The sequence below is a fragment of the Mastigoproctus giganteus genome, chromosome 10 (genome assembly GCF_048544385.1).
Source record: "Mastigoproctus giganteus isolate SK-2022 chromosome 10, ASM4854438v1, whole genome shotgun sequence".
NCBI lineage: Eukaryota > Metazoa > Arthropoda > Arachnida > Uropygi > Thelyphonidae > Mastigoproctus > Mastigoproctus giganteus.
In genome coordinates, this window is record NC_143584.1 from 75,123,160 (window position 1) to 75,136,299 (window position 13,140).

Here is a 13,140-nt window from a genome sequence, read left to right on the forward strand (position 1 = left end):
AGATGAAAAAAGGTACTTATGGCTAATGTATTTTTGTTAATTACTAAATGACAGTAATTTGATTCAAAATTATTCAAAACATTTTAAAAACCAGAGTGAAAAATACATCTAACTTCTACTTGACTTCTTGAAATTTCTGGCATTAAATCATGATTTATTTGTCAAAAGATTGACTACAGATTAAGTAACAGTGTAAACCCTTCAGAGGTCATATGATGAAGGCTTTCATCTCTTACTGTTCTTTCAGAAGTAATATAATGAAGACATCCATCTTTTTAGATTGACTAGAGCATCCTCAAGAGTACTTTACTGTAAACAACACTAGAATAGGAAAAAAATTAAGTTTAACAAGTTTCGAACACTAAATAACAGACAGAATGCAAAAAAAAATAAATAAATAATTAATATCCTTCCAAGGGTAACTGTTATTCAGCACACAGTAGTGAAATATTAAAAATTCAATAATGAAACTGAATGAAAACTGAATATTCAAAACTATCAATAATGTGAATTAGAAATTTAAGTTTTCATTATTATGAGATTCAGAGTGAAGGTATTTAGACAGAATTTAATCTAAAGCAGTAATATCTAGCAATATATAAAGTGATAAACTTTAGCACTTCAAGACTGATTATTTTAGTAATGGATAATGCTAATCATTAGAAAATTTCTAATTTGGTAGATGCAGAGAGATTTTAATCAAGGATGACATGGGGGTATGGTGTTTTACTGCAACCAACTTTATATCTATAACCAAATAATCCCATTCCTAATCTTTCTTGTAGCATTCAGAATCCAAGATAAAAACATGTGACAACTACAGCAACATGCGCCTCACTGCTTTAGCTGTTACTTTTCTTACAGTGACATCTTTGAGCTCTGGAAAGCATGTAGAGCAAAACTCATAATTTGAGACAGTCCCAAAGACAAAAAGCTAATGGTACAAGGTGTGATCAAAATGTTTGCAGACTAAACTAATATTTGGGAAATGAAGCTTATGGGCTATTCAGATGTTCTCTTTCAAAGTAGTTTCCTTGACAAGGTATATGTTGATGCAATTTTTGGAATTAATTTGGTGAGTATTATGATGAAAGCTTCAGAATAAATTCTTGAATAGAAAGTGGTTAGTGTGCAGGGGCATTGTCATGATGCAAGCACCAATTTCCCTGAAGCCTATTTTTCTGGAAAATTCTCCAAACATGCAATCACCAAAGTACTAGTCTACAGTATTCCTGGTTCAATGTTTGTCTATGCTGGATAAATTCATAAAGTTGAATCAAGTTGCATTCACAAATCTTCTTGTGTTAAAATTGATTGGTGTGTCCCATAAGAAATACCAATTTCATTAGCAACTTCAAGGTGCAATCATTCCTGATCAAAGGAAGTGAGCGATTCAATCATTGGTTAATGAAGTTGTAAGGAAATGCACCTTTCACTAATTTGAAACAAAATTTGATGCAAACTCAATAAAATAACGTTGTTCACAGAATGTGTGCTAATTCAGACTGATTGCAGATAAACTGTTTTATCTTATTATAGCAGTGTATGACTTTTTAACATTAGTTATTCACTTGCATGCTTGTAAACTAAGATTGTACCACTGGCAGTGGTGAATATGTCATAGGGTAATGCATTAGTGTATTTGTACTTTACTATAAAATAAAAAAGAGTCATCATCTTCTATTTTGAAGTAACATGGCTCGATTCTGGTCGTTAATCAATCGTCCTACCTTCAAAGCATCAGCAAACTTTTACAGCTTCTCCTGTATTCCCTCGTCAATGTCCTTAAGGAGGATAAGAAACAGAAGAGGTCCCAGTACTGATCCCCAAGGGACACTACTTGCTACACTTGTCAACCCTGAAGAATGGCAATTTATCACTACTGATAAATTGATCCAACGAAGGAGCTTATTAGTAATCCACAATTTGCCCAAATTTATATAATAGCCTTTCATGCAACATCTGAACGTTGAAAACAATTCTGAAAACAATTACCGGAAAGTGAATTGGAAATTGGCAGAAATTCATTATGTGGAACAAGAGCAATATAGGATGGTATGACCATCTTATATTGCTTTGTATGCATTACAGCTCTTTGATCCACAGATTAACTTTAAACATTGATACATCCACCACACAAAAGCAGCTGCTGTCGTGATGGCTTGTGGGCTCTCCAAATTCAAGATTTATGGTAAAAGGCATACCTCGATCGTTTTGTGGCCAACTGCCACAAAACCATCCCACCAATGTTGACCTGCAACTACCACAGAAGAAATAAACTACCCACAAATTGTCTTGATCACCCACAGGCATCCAAAAATAGGCTTCATATGCACTGCTGCAAAACTGGTGCCAATATTATCCTCCACCTATTTCAGACCAATATAATGCTCATAAAAATAACACAAAGGGTCTGGCAATAACTTACAACTTTGTTCAGCAGTGATATAGTAAATTTCTTACATCACAACTTATAATTAAAAAATTGCTAATTTAATTTTAATTGCTAATTTAAATTTAACAAAAACCTCACTCAATTAAGTACAAATGTACTTAGACATTGATTTATTTTTCTGCTAAATGAACTCAAGACAATTAGTAACAGAAAATAAATCGGCACTTTCTGAAGCCAAGATAACCTAACTAATTTTTAGGGAGCAACTATGGAAGGCGCCTCTGTAGCCAGGTGGGAAGGAGCAGCAGTGCATAGCACATGCTTCTTGATTAGACCGGGGTTCGAGCCCGTCACCACCAAATACGGAGGATGTGGAAAGGTCAGGGAATGACCACCACATATCCCGGAGCAATATGGCCTTAGTTGCTAATGCTCCTAAAAACCAAATAACAACAACAACAGCAGCAGCAACTATGGAAGGGAAAAATAACTCCATATGTCCTCGATTCGGATCTAGAGATATAAGTCTTGCAGATATATATATTTTTAAGTGATAAACCCAAAAACTAACAGTATTAGAACTTGCAGTACTTTGGTAACATTTATGGGTTAAAGGTTGACAAGATAGAAAATACTGTCACACTAGACTTGAATATCTGTAGACATATTTTCAGGATATACACAGGAAGGAACATTGTACAAAGAAGAGAAACAAAAAAAAAAACCTCCTCGTTTCACTCATCCACTCGCTGCAAATGTTTGTCTAGTTCTGCCTTGAATCTATTTAAGATATCAACTACTACAACAACAGATGGAAGTTTGTTCCAGCAATAAACAACCTGCTGGCTAAAGGAAAACTTCCACACATCTATTCTACAACTGTCTTTCCTCAATTTGAATTTATGCCCTCTCAGGCAATTATTCTGAGCAAGATCCCATCAGCATTGAGCATGCTCAAACCATTCAAGGCTTTATACACCTCAATCAGATCACCTCACAGGTGCCTGGTCTCCAGACGCTGTAATTTGCAAAATTTAAGCCTTTCTTCATAAGAGAAACACTTTGTTCCATTCACTAATCTTGTTGCCCTTCTCTGTACTCATTCCAGAAGCTCTACATCCTTCTTAAAATGAGGCTTCCAGACCTGTACGGTGTGACCTGACCATTCCCTTATACAAGAGGATAATCAGCTCCTTATCCCTGCTAGAAAAATTCCTGTATATCATTGACAAGACACCATGAGCTACTCTTGCAGATCGTCTGCACTGCTCAGAAAACTTCATTTCTACCTGTACAATTACCCGCAGGTTCTTTTCATTCTCTACCATGTCAGTGTAATACCACACACTTGATACGTTACTCTTCCCATATTCAGTACTTTACATTTGTCAATGTTAAACTTCAGATGCCACCTCTCAGCCCATCTGCTCAACTTTTCTAGATCCTGCTGCAGCAGCGTATCGTCATTAGTGTCATTAACAACCATGCCGACCTTCGTATCATCTGCAAACTTGGGCATTAAGTCTGACATACCATCGTCAATATCATTAATAAATATACAAAACAACAATGGGCCCAACACCGAACCATGGGGAACTCCACTAATAACATTTGTCCATTAAGAGCAGTGTCCACTGATTACGACTCTCTTCTCACATCAACCATCCCTTTATCTATAGCAGCAATTTTCCTCCAATAGCACACTGCTCCAATTTGCCTCCAATGGTGTACAGGTCACTGTTGAAAAAAAAAAAAAAAAAAAAGCCGTGAATTAGGGTTGAATTTGAAAGTGTCTGAAATTCTGCCCAGACATGATAGGAGGGAATATATAATGAGAGCCTTGTTGATCAATTTGGCGCTGGAAAGATTGTGCAAGGCTCAAGGGGTAGAATTTTTTCAGCCTGGTCTGTACTTCTAAACAGGAGAGACTGCTTCTACAGGGGTGTACACTTAAATAGGAAGGGTGCAAGAATATTTGCTGATGCTATCGAGGCAGTGTTAGGTGGGGCAGAAAACTGCCAGCTTGGGGGGAATACAAGGACTGATAGATGATCAGTAGCTGCTGGCAAAGGTGAAAGTGATTCTTTCACTGCTTCTATTGGAATGAGCAGCAGCCTCAAAAACATGATGCAGGGGATTTCAGAGACTGCTGGTGTCATTGCGGTACAAGTAAACACATGGTTTGTGTTAGGTTAGGGTAGCTAAGAATAGGAATAGGTGCATGTATACTTAAGTATGCACCAATGCTAGGAGCTTGGTAAATAAATTTGATGAATTTCAGGTGTTCATCAAAACATCAAAGGTAGATATCATTGGGATATCAGAGATGTGGTGTCACACAGATATAAAGAATGTAGAACTGGAATTTGGGGAGTACAATGTGTACAGGGAGGATAGACAGGATAGGAAGGAAGGAGGGGTTATGCTATTAGTTAAGAAACACAAAATCCAAGGAAGTGCAGCCAGTCAACATCGCTGGACAGTGCAGTGTCGAGTCAGCATGGTGTGACATAAGCACTGGGAGATCAAAATATTGAGAGTTGGAGTGTGTTATAGGCCAAATTACTCTGATGAATATAATAAGAAACTGTACAGGGAAATAGACTGGGCCAGTAAATCAGTCTTATAATGGGGAATTTTAATTTCCCGGATACTGACTGGAATTTGTGGGTTGATCACTCACACACTAGCAAGGCTTTTGTGGATTTATTGGATGATTATTTTCTACATCAGCATTTTCTGGAGGCAACTAGAGTGAGTAATACTCTTGATCTGATTATCAGCACTGATTCTTCATGCATTAAGAATCTGCAGATAAAGGAACCTAGGTGGTAGTGATCACAGTGTGCTGAAGCGGGATTTACTCAAAGAGGTAACTACCATCAGGGGTAAAGGGAAGAGTTTTTGCTTTCGTAAAGGCGACTACGGTGGTCTGAGACAGTATTTAAATTCTATATGGTGGGACCAACTGATGATGTTACAAACAGAAAACTCAAAATGGGAGGCATTCAAAGAATTAATCTTGGAAGCTACTAGGCTTTACATACCAACTAAGAAATATTGTTCAAAGTTTAGGCCTAAATGGAGGTCAGATGAACTAATGAGACATGTGGCAGAAAAGAAAAATGCATGGGATACATATAAATTAATGGGTGACATGGAAGCCTATGATAGATATAAGCTGGTCTGTAATCAAGTCACAAAGGAGATTAGGCAGGCAAAGGCAGATTATGAGAAATCTTTGGCAAAGGATGCAAAGAAAAATATCACAAATTTTTTACTTATGTAAATTCTAAAAGGAAAAGGATGAATCAGATTGGTCCACTGGATACTGATGGTTCAACTGTTGATGATCCTGCTAAGGTGGCTAACAAACTAAATGAGTATTTTACATCTACATTCACACTTGAGGAGTTATTCAGGGAGGGGAATGTCGGAGGTGAATTAAACTCTGTCAGTGACCATCAAGTACATTTATTTATTTTCTTTGAAAATAAATCTTTAACAATATTTGCTTTTCAAATAAACTTGAAGTGCTTTTTTTTAAATCTTTATTAATTTCTAAATTGAGAGGAAGTATCATCCCTGGTCTATACAGCATGCACTTTATTGCAAATAAAAAACCTGCAGAATAAAATTTGCTTTTTTTTCCCCCTTTTTTTAAAATTAACTGAATAATTATAGCAAACTATTCTCAGATGTTTATTATGGCCATATATGTAAATGAAAATAAGAAAGAAATTTCAGAATTTTTAATAAATTATGATCTAAACTGTTTTAATATTTGTTTGTGAAAAGATGGAAGAAAAACAATGTTCCTGCCAAAAGATAGAGAAACTGTTACGAATTATGTTACTGCAAAAAGAGAGAAACTGTTACGAATTATGTTACTGCAAAAAGAGAGAAACTGTTACGAATTATGTTAAAATGGTGAGACAGAGAAGGGATAAAATAAGTCAAAAAGACAGATGCTTCATTATAAATCCTGAGTTGCTTTTGTTAGTCATATGTTAGTCATTTTGGCAGTCATATGTTAGCACCAGGAAGTGTACATATGAAGTGTTTACATTGAAATGTTCCTTAATTCTGCTTTTCAAAACTGTGATATATGCTGCATGATTTCATATAATTGATAACATAAAATGCAAAAACTGAGCTTATTCACACCAAGCAATTTTTTTTTTTATTTAAAAAATAATTCAGGTTACTTGTCATTTTTGCAAGAGCTTGCTTAGTAAATAACAGGAAATTATGTTAGCCTTGTAAAGTTGAGTCATCATTTCAAGGCTAATGCTGCATGTGTTTGAGAATACATTCAAGTTAAGAAGATAGATTCTTCGTTAGATAGGGAATAAGTTCTAAAATAAGACAAATCTAACAGATCAATATTCCTCTTCAGTGGCTCATATGCTAATGTTATAAAAATAAATAATTAATAAAATTTGTTATTCTAACAGTGCATACTGATTATAATAATATTAAATCTGTGTGTGTGCAGTTAAAATAAACTAAATCAACTTTCAGTAAAATGATTGTTTACCTTATGCTTTCATTTAATGCTACATTTCCCCCTCAGAATCTTCTTCACTCTCTACAGGTCCCCGAATAGCTTGATACCATTGATTAGTCAAGTCTGTCATATGACTTTTACAATCTTTCACTTCCTGTAATTAAAAAAAACTAGTATATCATTCCTAATTTGGGAAAAACACCTACATTTTAAAAAACCTTTTGTACAGTTTTTCTTATGATAATGCATCACTAATGAAGAATGAGAGATACTGTGCTAGACGGTATCTCATTATAGTTCACTATATATTGGCTTTAAAAATCTTAAACTAAATCTAAGGAAACATAAGCACTTTCTACTGACCAGAAAGAATCTGTCTATAATTTAGCCTGGAATTAGTATAAATAATGAATCAGCCAATCATTTTAGGTTATCTTTGACAACTTAATCATTGTCTTCAATCAAAAATTGCATTCACATTTTAACCAAATTTAACCAAAATACTATTCTGTTAGGGATCTTATCACTCTCATTCAACAATCTACTGAACCAATCTATGTTAGTACTATGCCTTTTAATGACCATATTATTTTTCACTTTGGAGTCCGACTTTGGTCAAGATTTCCAAAATGCATTTAAACAAAATTATCACCAAGTAATGCCAAATGACTAGATGATTATTTTGGAAAAATAGTCTTCCCAAATATATGTAAAAACATCATCTTTAAAAACTTATAATATCAGCTGCTTACTTCAGTAATTAATAACACTTCTAACACTTCCCTGTCTCTTACTCTTGTTTATACATTTTTTGGTCTGAAACAAATGAAGTTTCTCAGAGGCCTGTCAACTTACACATACAAGTGACAAATCTTAGTGATTGGGAATGCCACATGTAAGTATTTTGAAAATAACTTTAACAAAATATCAAAACATGTAATGCAACTATTTATATAAAAAGTATGGTAAGTGGCATTAAGTGAAATATAAATTCCAGCCTTCTGAAACATAGCCTTCAAAACAGAAAACAATTAAGAAAAACACTACATTCATAATACTTCTAATGATATTTGCTACCTGTCTTCAAATTACAATGTTGCATTCAAGTTTAATTCACTACTGAATAGATACACAATGCCTTTAAAGTTAAAGGTTCTTTATCCACATATAACTACACTACAGAGGTTTACTAGCAGCAAGACACCCTCCGGCTCCTAAAAGGGCCACAGAATAACTTCACTTGAAACATGACTCCAGAAAAATTCTCTCAAACTCCTAGCAGAATAAAGAAAATAAAGGAAAGACAGTTGTAGGATAGATGTGTGGAAGTTTGCCTTTAGCCAGCGGGTAGTTGATTGGTGGAACAGACTTCCATCTTTTGTTGAGGAAGTTGATAGCCTAAATAAATTTAAGGCTGAGCTGGACAGGTATTTGGAACGAACAGAGGGGTGTGAAATGGGAGCAGGTTTTTTTTTGGTTTTTTTTTGGCTGATGCTGCATAAGCTTGCTTTCTTGCATCATATGCCTTTACTAATGCTAATGCTAAAATTACTGGCACTGGTTTTGCCACAGGATTTTACATTCTAATTATCCACCAAATGCAGTTCAGAAAAACAGATTAAACAGTAGATGATCTGAGGGCTCTGGAAATTCGCAGAGGCAAATACTGCACTTGAACAAATGCTACTATGCAGCATAAGACAGTTTTGCTACACACTAATGGATGCATAACTGTATGATAAGAATGAAAACCACAATATGGACAATAACCAAATGCAAAGTTTAAGATTTTACCAACTAAAATATACTAACCTAAATAGCCAGAACTATGAAACTTACTGCTACATATGACAGGATTTATTCCACTAGATGAGCACAGTTATGGTTAATACTTAAATGCTAGTATTTCAGAATTATCAAAGAAAACTGCTTAGTTACAAAGATCTGGATGGATGCTAGTAACACAATGCTTATATCCATATCAATCAATTAAATGTTTTTCAAGATCGATCAAACTGTGCTCATCTAGTGGAATAAATCCTGTCACTGGATAATTTCAGTGTAAAAAGCTATAAAGTTTATCGTGAAAGCATGTTTAACACTAACATTCTGCAAATTGGTTGGAAAAACCAACTTGAAAAAAAATGGCACAGAAATAAACAATAAGATAAAAATGTTTCTGAAGTAAATCATAAAGAACTGGCAACTGCAACTATTAGTATGGGCTGTGTCATGTGAAGCATCATTCTGACATTGCAATGAGAGCACTTGGAGTGTTTTTGTTTTTTTCTCGTCCAGCAGAACATTCAGCACATTCAGAACATTCAGCATACGCGAAGCTATTTAGACATCCTTCCAATCTCATATCGCACATGTAATGCAGTAGGGCCACATGTCCAAAATTACATATTTTACACAGCAATGATCTGAATGTGATTGTTCATGATAATAAATTATGTAATTAAGTTACAGTTCCACATTTGGTGACCATATTTCATTGAAATCTAAGTTTTAAAACACGATTACTAAAATTATTGTAGATTATTTCTAATTTCGAAAAATTTGAGATAAGGCTGTACTGCACTGATAAAAATTCGAGATGTGGCCTAACTGCATTACATGTGTGATATCATAATATTCTAGTTAAACAAAGAGAAATGCATTCTCCAAAATCCATACTATGGAAGTTTTGACCCAACATCTTCTGGTGCAAACAGATTTCTTTCTGAAGTTTGACTTCATACTCTTTAGAAAGTTAATAATCACATAAAGCCAATATTGGTGCAGAATCAGCAGCTGCACTACATAAACATGCTATGGTAGCAATGCCACTCAATTGGTATATAGCCTATAGCTGTACAGTTAATATATATGTGAATGAATGCATGTACTGAAGAAAAAAAAATACAGAGGACAGTAATAAGATGGAGGCCAAGAAATACATATAAAAAGATAAGTAATTAATTATACAGTAAAATCTCGTTAATACAAACTCTGTTTATACAAAGTACTCATTTATATGAAGCAAATACCATTCCCCTGTGAAAGGATAAGCTTTTCTATGTAAATATATTTGTTTATTACAAAATTCAGTTAATATGTATTACAAAGTTCTTTTTACCCCGTGAGAAATAAATATTGTCATTTTGTATGTTTAATACAAATCTTGGCAGAGTGATCCGATTATTGCCCCCGGCCACCTGGCTCCCTACTTCCCGAAGGATGGCACTGACTCGTTATAAATTTAGTTTTGTGTAAACAGAAGCAGTTTATGGTAGCTACAACGTCAAGTGCACTCTGAAAAACATCTTTCTGAAGGATGAGTTGTTAAATTAACAAAAGAATAAAAAGCTTTTCTAAGTTGTTTACATGCACTCCCTCACTCTCCATGGGAATAAGGTCAGTTGCAATTGTTACCCCAGTTCAAAAGTCTTTTGCTATCGTATACAGCAATCTATTTTTTGTGCTATTTTATCTGAGCTGATGTCTTTTTCAGAACTTGTCTTTAAATTAATTTAAAATTTGTTTATATTAAATCTTATCTAGCAGTGTTATGGCAACAAAACTTAGACAGACAGAATTAAGTCTGTAAATTAAACTAAAAATTATACAAGACGTTGATAGGATGGAAAGAAGCAAAGCAGACATTGCAAAGGAATACTACATCCCTCTATCTACTTTATCTACAATACTGAAAAACCGAAAAATACTTGAAGTATGTGACACTGAGGCAGCGATGAAAAACAGGAAACGAATTTGTGGTGCAAAACACCAGCTTGAAACAAAACTCTGAGTGGTACCAACAAATATGTGGATCCAATTTGACAATATCAGGTCTGATTTTGCAAGTAAAGGCAAATTATCTAGCTCAGCAACATGGGATTAGCGACTTCAAATACAGCAGTGGCTGGCTCCAAAGATTTAAAGACAGGAATAACTTGGTTTTGTGAAATGTTTGCATTGAGTCTGGATTAGTCGACAAAGAAAAGGCTACAGACTGGTTGTGTTCTGTATGGTCCATCCTTGAAAAATGAGGCAAAGGATATTTTTAATCTTGACAAGACAGGTTTATTTTATAATTTGCTGTTTGAGGAGAGTCTTGTCATGGTGGAAAATTAAGTAAACAAAGCCTCGCTGTTCTGTTATACTGCAATTCAGGTGGCAGTACAAAACTACGCCCACTTGTGATTGGTAAGTTTTCCAAGCCAAGATGTTTTAAAGCAGTTAACCAACTTCCCTGTGATTATGAGGCCAATAGAAGTGCTTGGCTTACAGTCAAAATTTTTCAGTCTTGGTTATCAAAATTGGACAGAAGAATGGCTTCAGAAAAAAAGGAACATTTTGATGATTCTAGACCATTGTGCAGCACATTCTGCCGAGACATTAAATTGACAAAAATACAGCTGTTTTTTTAATTCCCAATACCACCAGTTTAATGCAACCACTGGATCAAGGCATTATTAATAACCTCAAGAGAGCATATAGAGCCTCCCTGATAAGGTACTTGATCCACAACGTAGGAGGAAACAATTTGCAGCTAAATTGGAATGTCTTGGGAAAGTATTACATCAAGTGTAATAATCAACTGCTTCAGAAAGAGTGGCTTTGAAGAGAACATCATCGAAAAACATGGTCCAGCAGATGAATGTGATAGCAACAGTGAGGAATGGAGGAATTTGAAGGAGGATATGGATTTTGTTGGTGAATTTGAAGAGTTTGTGATGGTGGGTGATGAAGTTGCTACCACTGCAATGCCAACACCAGAAGAACTGCTGGGTACCAAACAAAACGATTACGTTTTTGTTACCAGTGGCAGCAAAAGTGAAGAAGTGCGCACACTGCCATCTAAAAAAAATGCCCAAAATGCATTGAGCATAATAGAGAATGTGTTGGTCTGCAGTATAGTTGATAAAGAAACAACTATTGCATTTGATAACATCTGTGCTGTAGTTAAAAATTCATATAGGACAAAAAACTGTGCAAACAACATTGGATTCTTTCTTTAAATTAGCTTAATTTATTAAAAAGTTAATGGTTTGTATGTCTCCTTTTATATTAAGATTGTAATTATTTTTTACTGTGATACTAAAATATTGTATATATCAAAGTATATATTGTACAATATTTTCATTTTCGTTAATACAGTATTGCTTTTCTCTTAGTTTATCTTACAAATAAAATAAAATCTTTAAAAAAATGTGTTATTCCTAAATTACTGTATTGTTAGACAAAGCTTTTGTTTTTATTTCATTTTATTATTTTATTTTATTAATTTATTTTTGATATTATTATTATTTCTTATTATTCTTAGATATACAGCATGTGCAAAAAAAAAAAAATAAATAAAATAAAATTGACACTTTTGGGGGACCTGGTTACTACAAACCTTGTTATTACAAAATGTGAAAATTTAGGTCCCTTGAACTTTGTATTAAGGAGATTCCACTGTACTTGCTTTAATAACTTTCTTATATATGTTTTATTTCTTGACTAAGAAATGGAATATAAAGTTTAACATTGAAAAATAGATAAGCAATAAATTTTAAACAAACCAGATGATGACAACTCTTAATGAGTTTAAAATCAGATGAATCAAACAAATAATGATGTAGTTGGTTTATTTAGTCTTTTGCTTTATCTATTTGCCAATAAACTTTGTATTCTGTTTCTTAGTCAAGAAACAAAGGAAAAAATCATGCCCAAAGGGTAGAGAGTAGGGTAGAGAGAGAAGGTGTTAAATTTAATTACCCATCTTTTCTACATGCATTTCTTGGCCTCATTCTTGCTACCTGTCTTCCCATCTTGCATTAATTTCCCATACTATATCAGTTTCTCACATAAAAATTTGACAATTAAGTTCCAAGACTGAGTCCACTGAACAACTGTCAAGGCACATAGCACCATAATGTAGCATGTCATGACAGGTGATCTACATGACTGCTTCCCTCGAAAATTGAGCTCTCTAAAGTGGGCATTCAAACACCACATATTCAACATCAGCATTTTTTTTTTTTTTTTTTTAATGAAAACCCAAACACAAAAGGTATTAGAAACTTTGGTACTGTGTGTAGGTTGAAGGTTGAAAAGATGAAAGAAGATACTTGTTGACATCAGACTTGAATTTCTGTAGATTGTTATTTTCAGGAAAAATGTATGAAGAAAGTTGTTCCAGAAACTGAAGTTGAAAGGATAAATGAGGAAGAAAAAAATTTGGTTCTGTGAGTTTGAAGTTGGA

General features: G+C 34.2%; 1 protein-coding gene across 1 annotated transcript in view; it reads right to left on the reverse strand.

Annotated features, from left to right (window-relative positions):
- Positions 1 to 170: 170 nt before the first annotated feature.
- The window catches only part of LOC150079090 (sodium/hydrogen exchanger 8-like), a 167,636-nt gene continuing 154,666 nt past the window's right edge, over positions 171 to 13,140 (reverse strand). Inside the window, exons 16-17 of the mRNA XM_090382203.1 lie at positions 6,936 to 7,059; positions 171 to 321 (exon numbers count right to left, since the gene is read on the reverse strand). Coding sequence (XP_090238329.1) covers positions 6,955 to 7,059 — 105 coding nt within the window. The 3' untranslated portion in view covers positions 171 to 321; positions 6,936 to 6,954. The remainder of the gene's footprint in view (positions 322 to 6,935; positions 7,060 to 13,140) is intronic.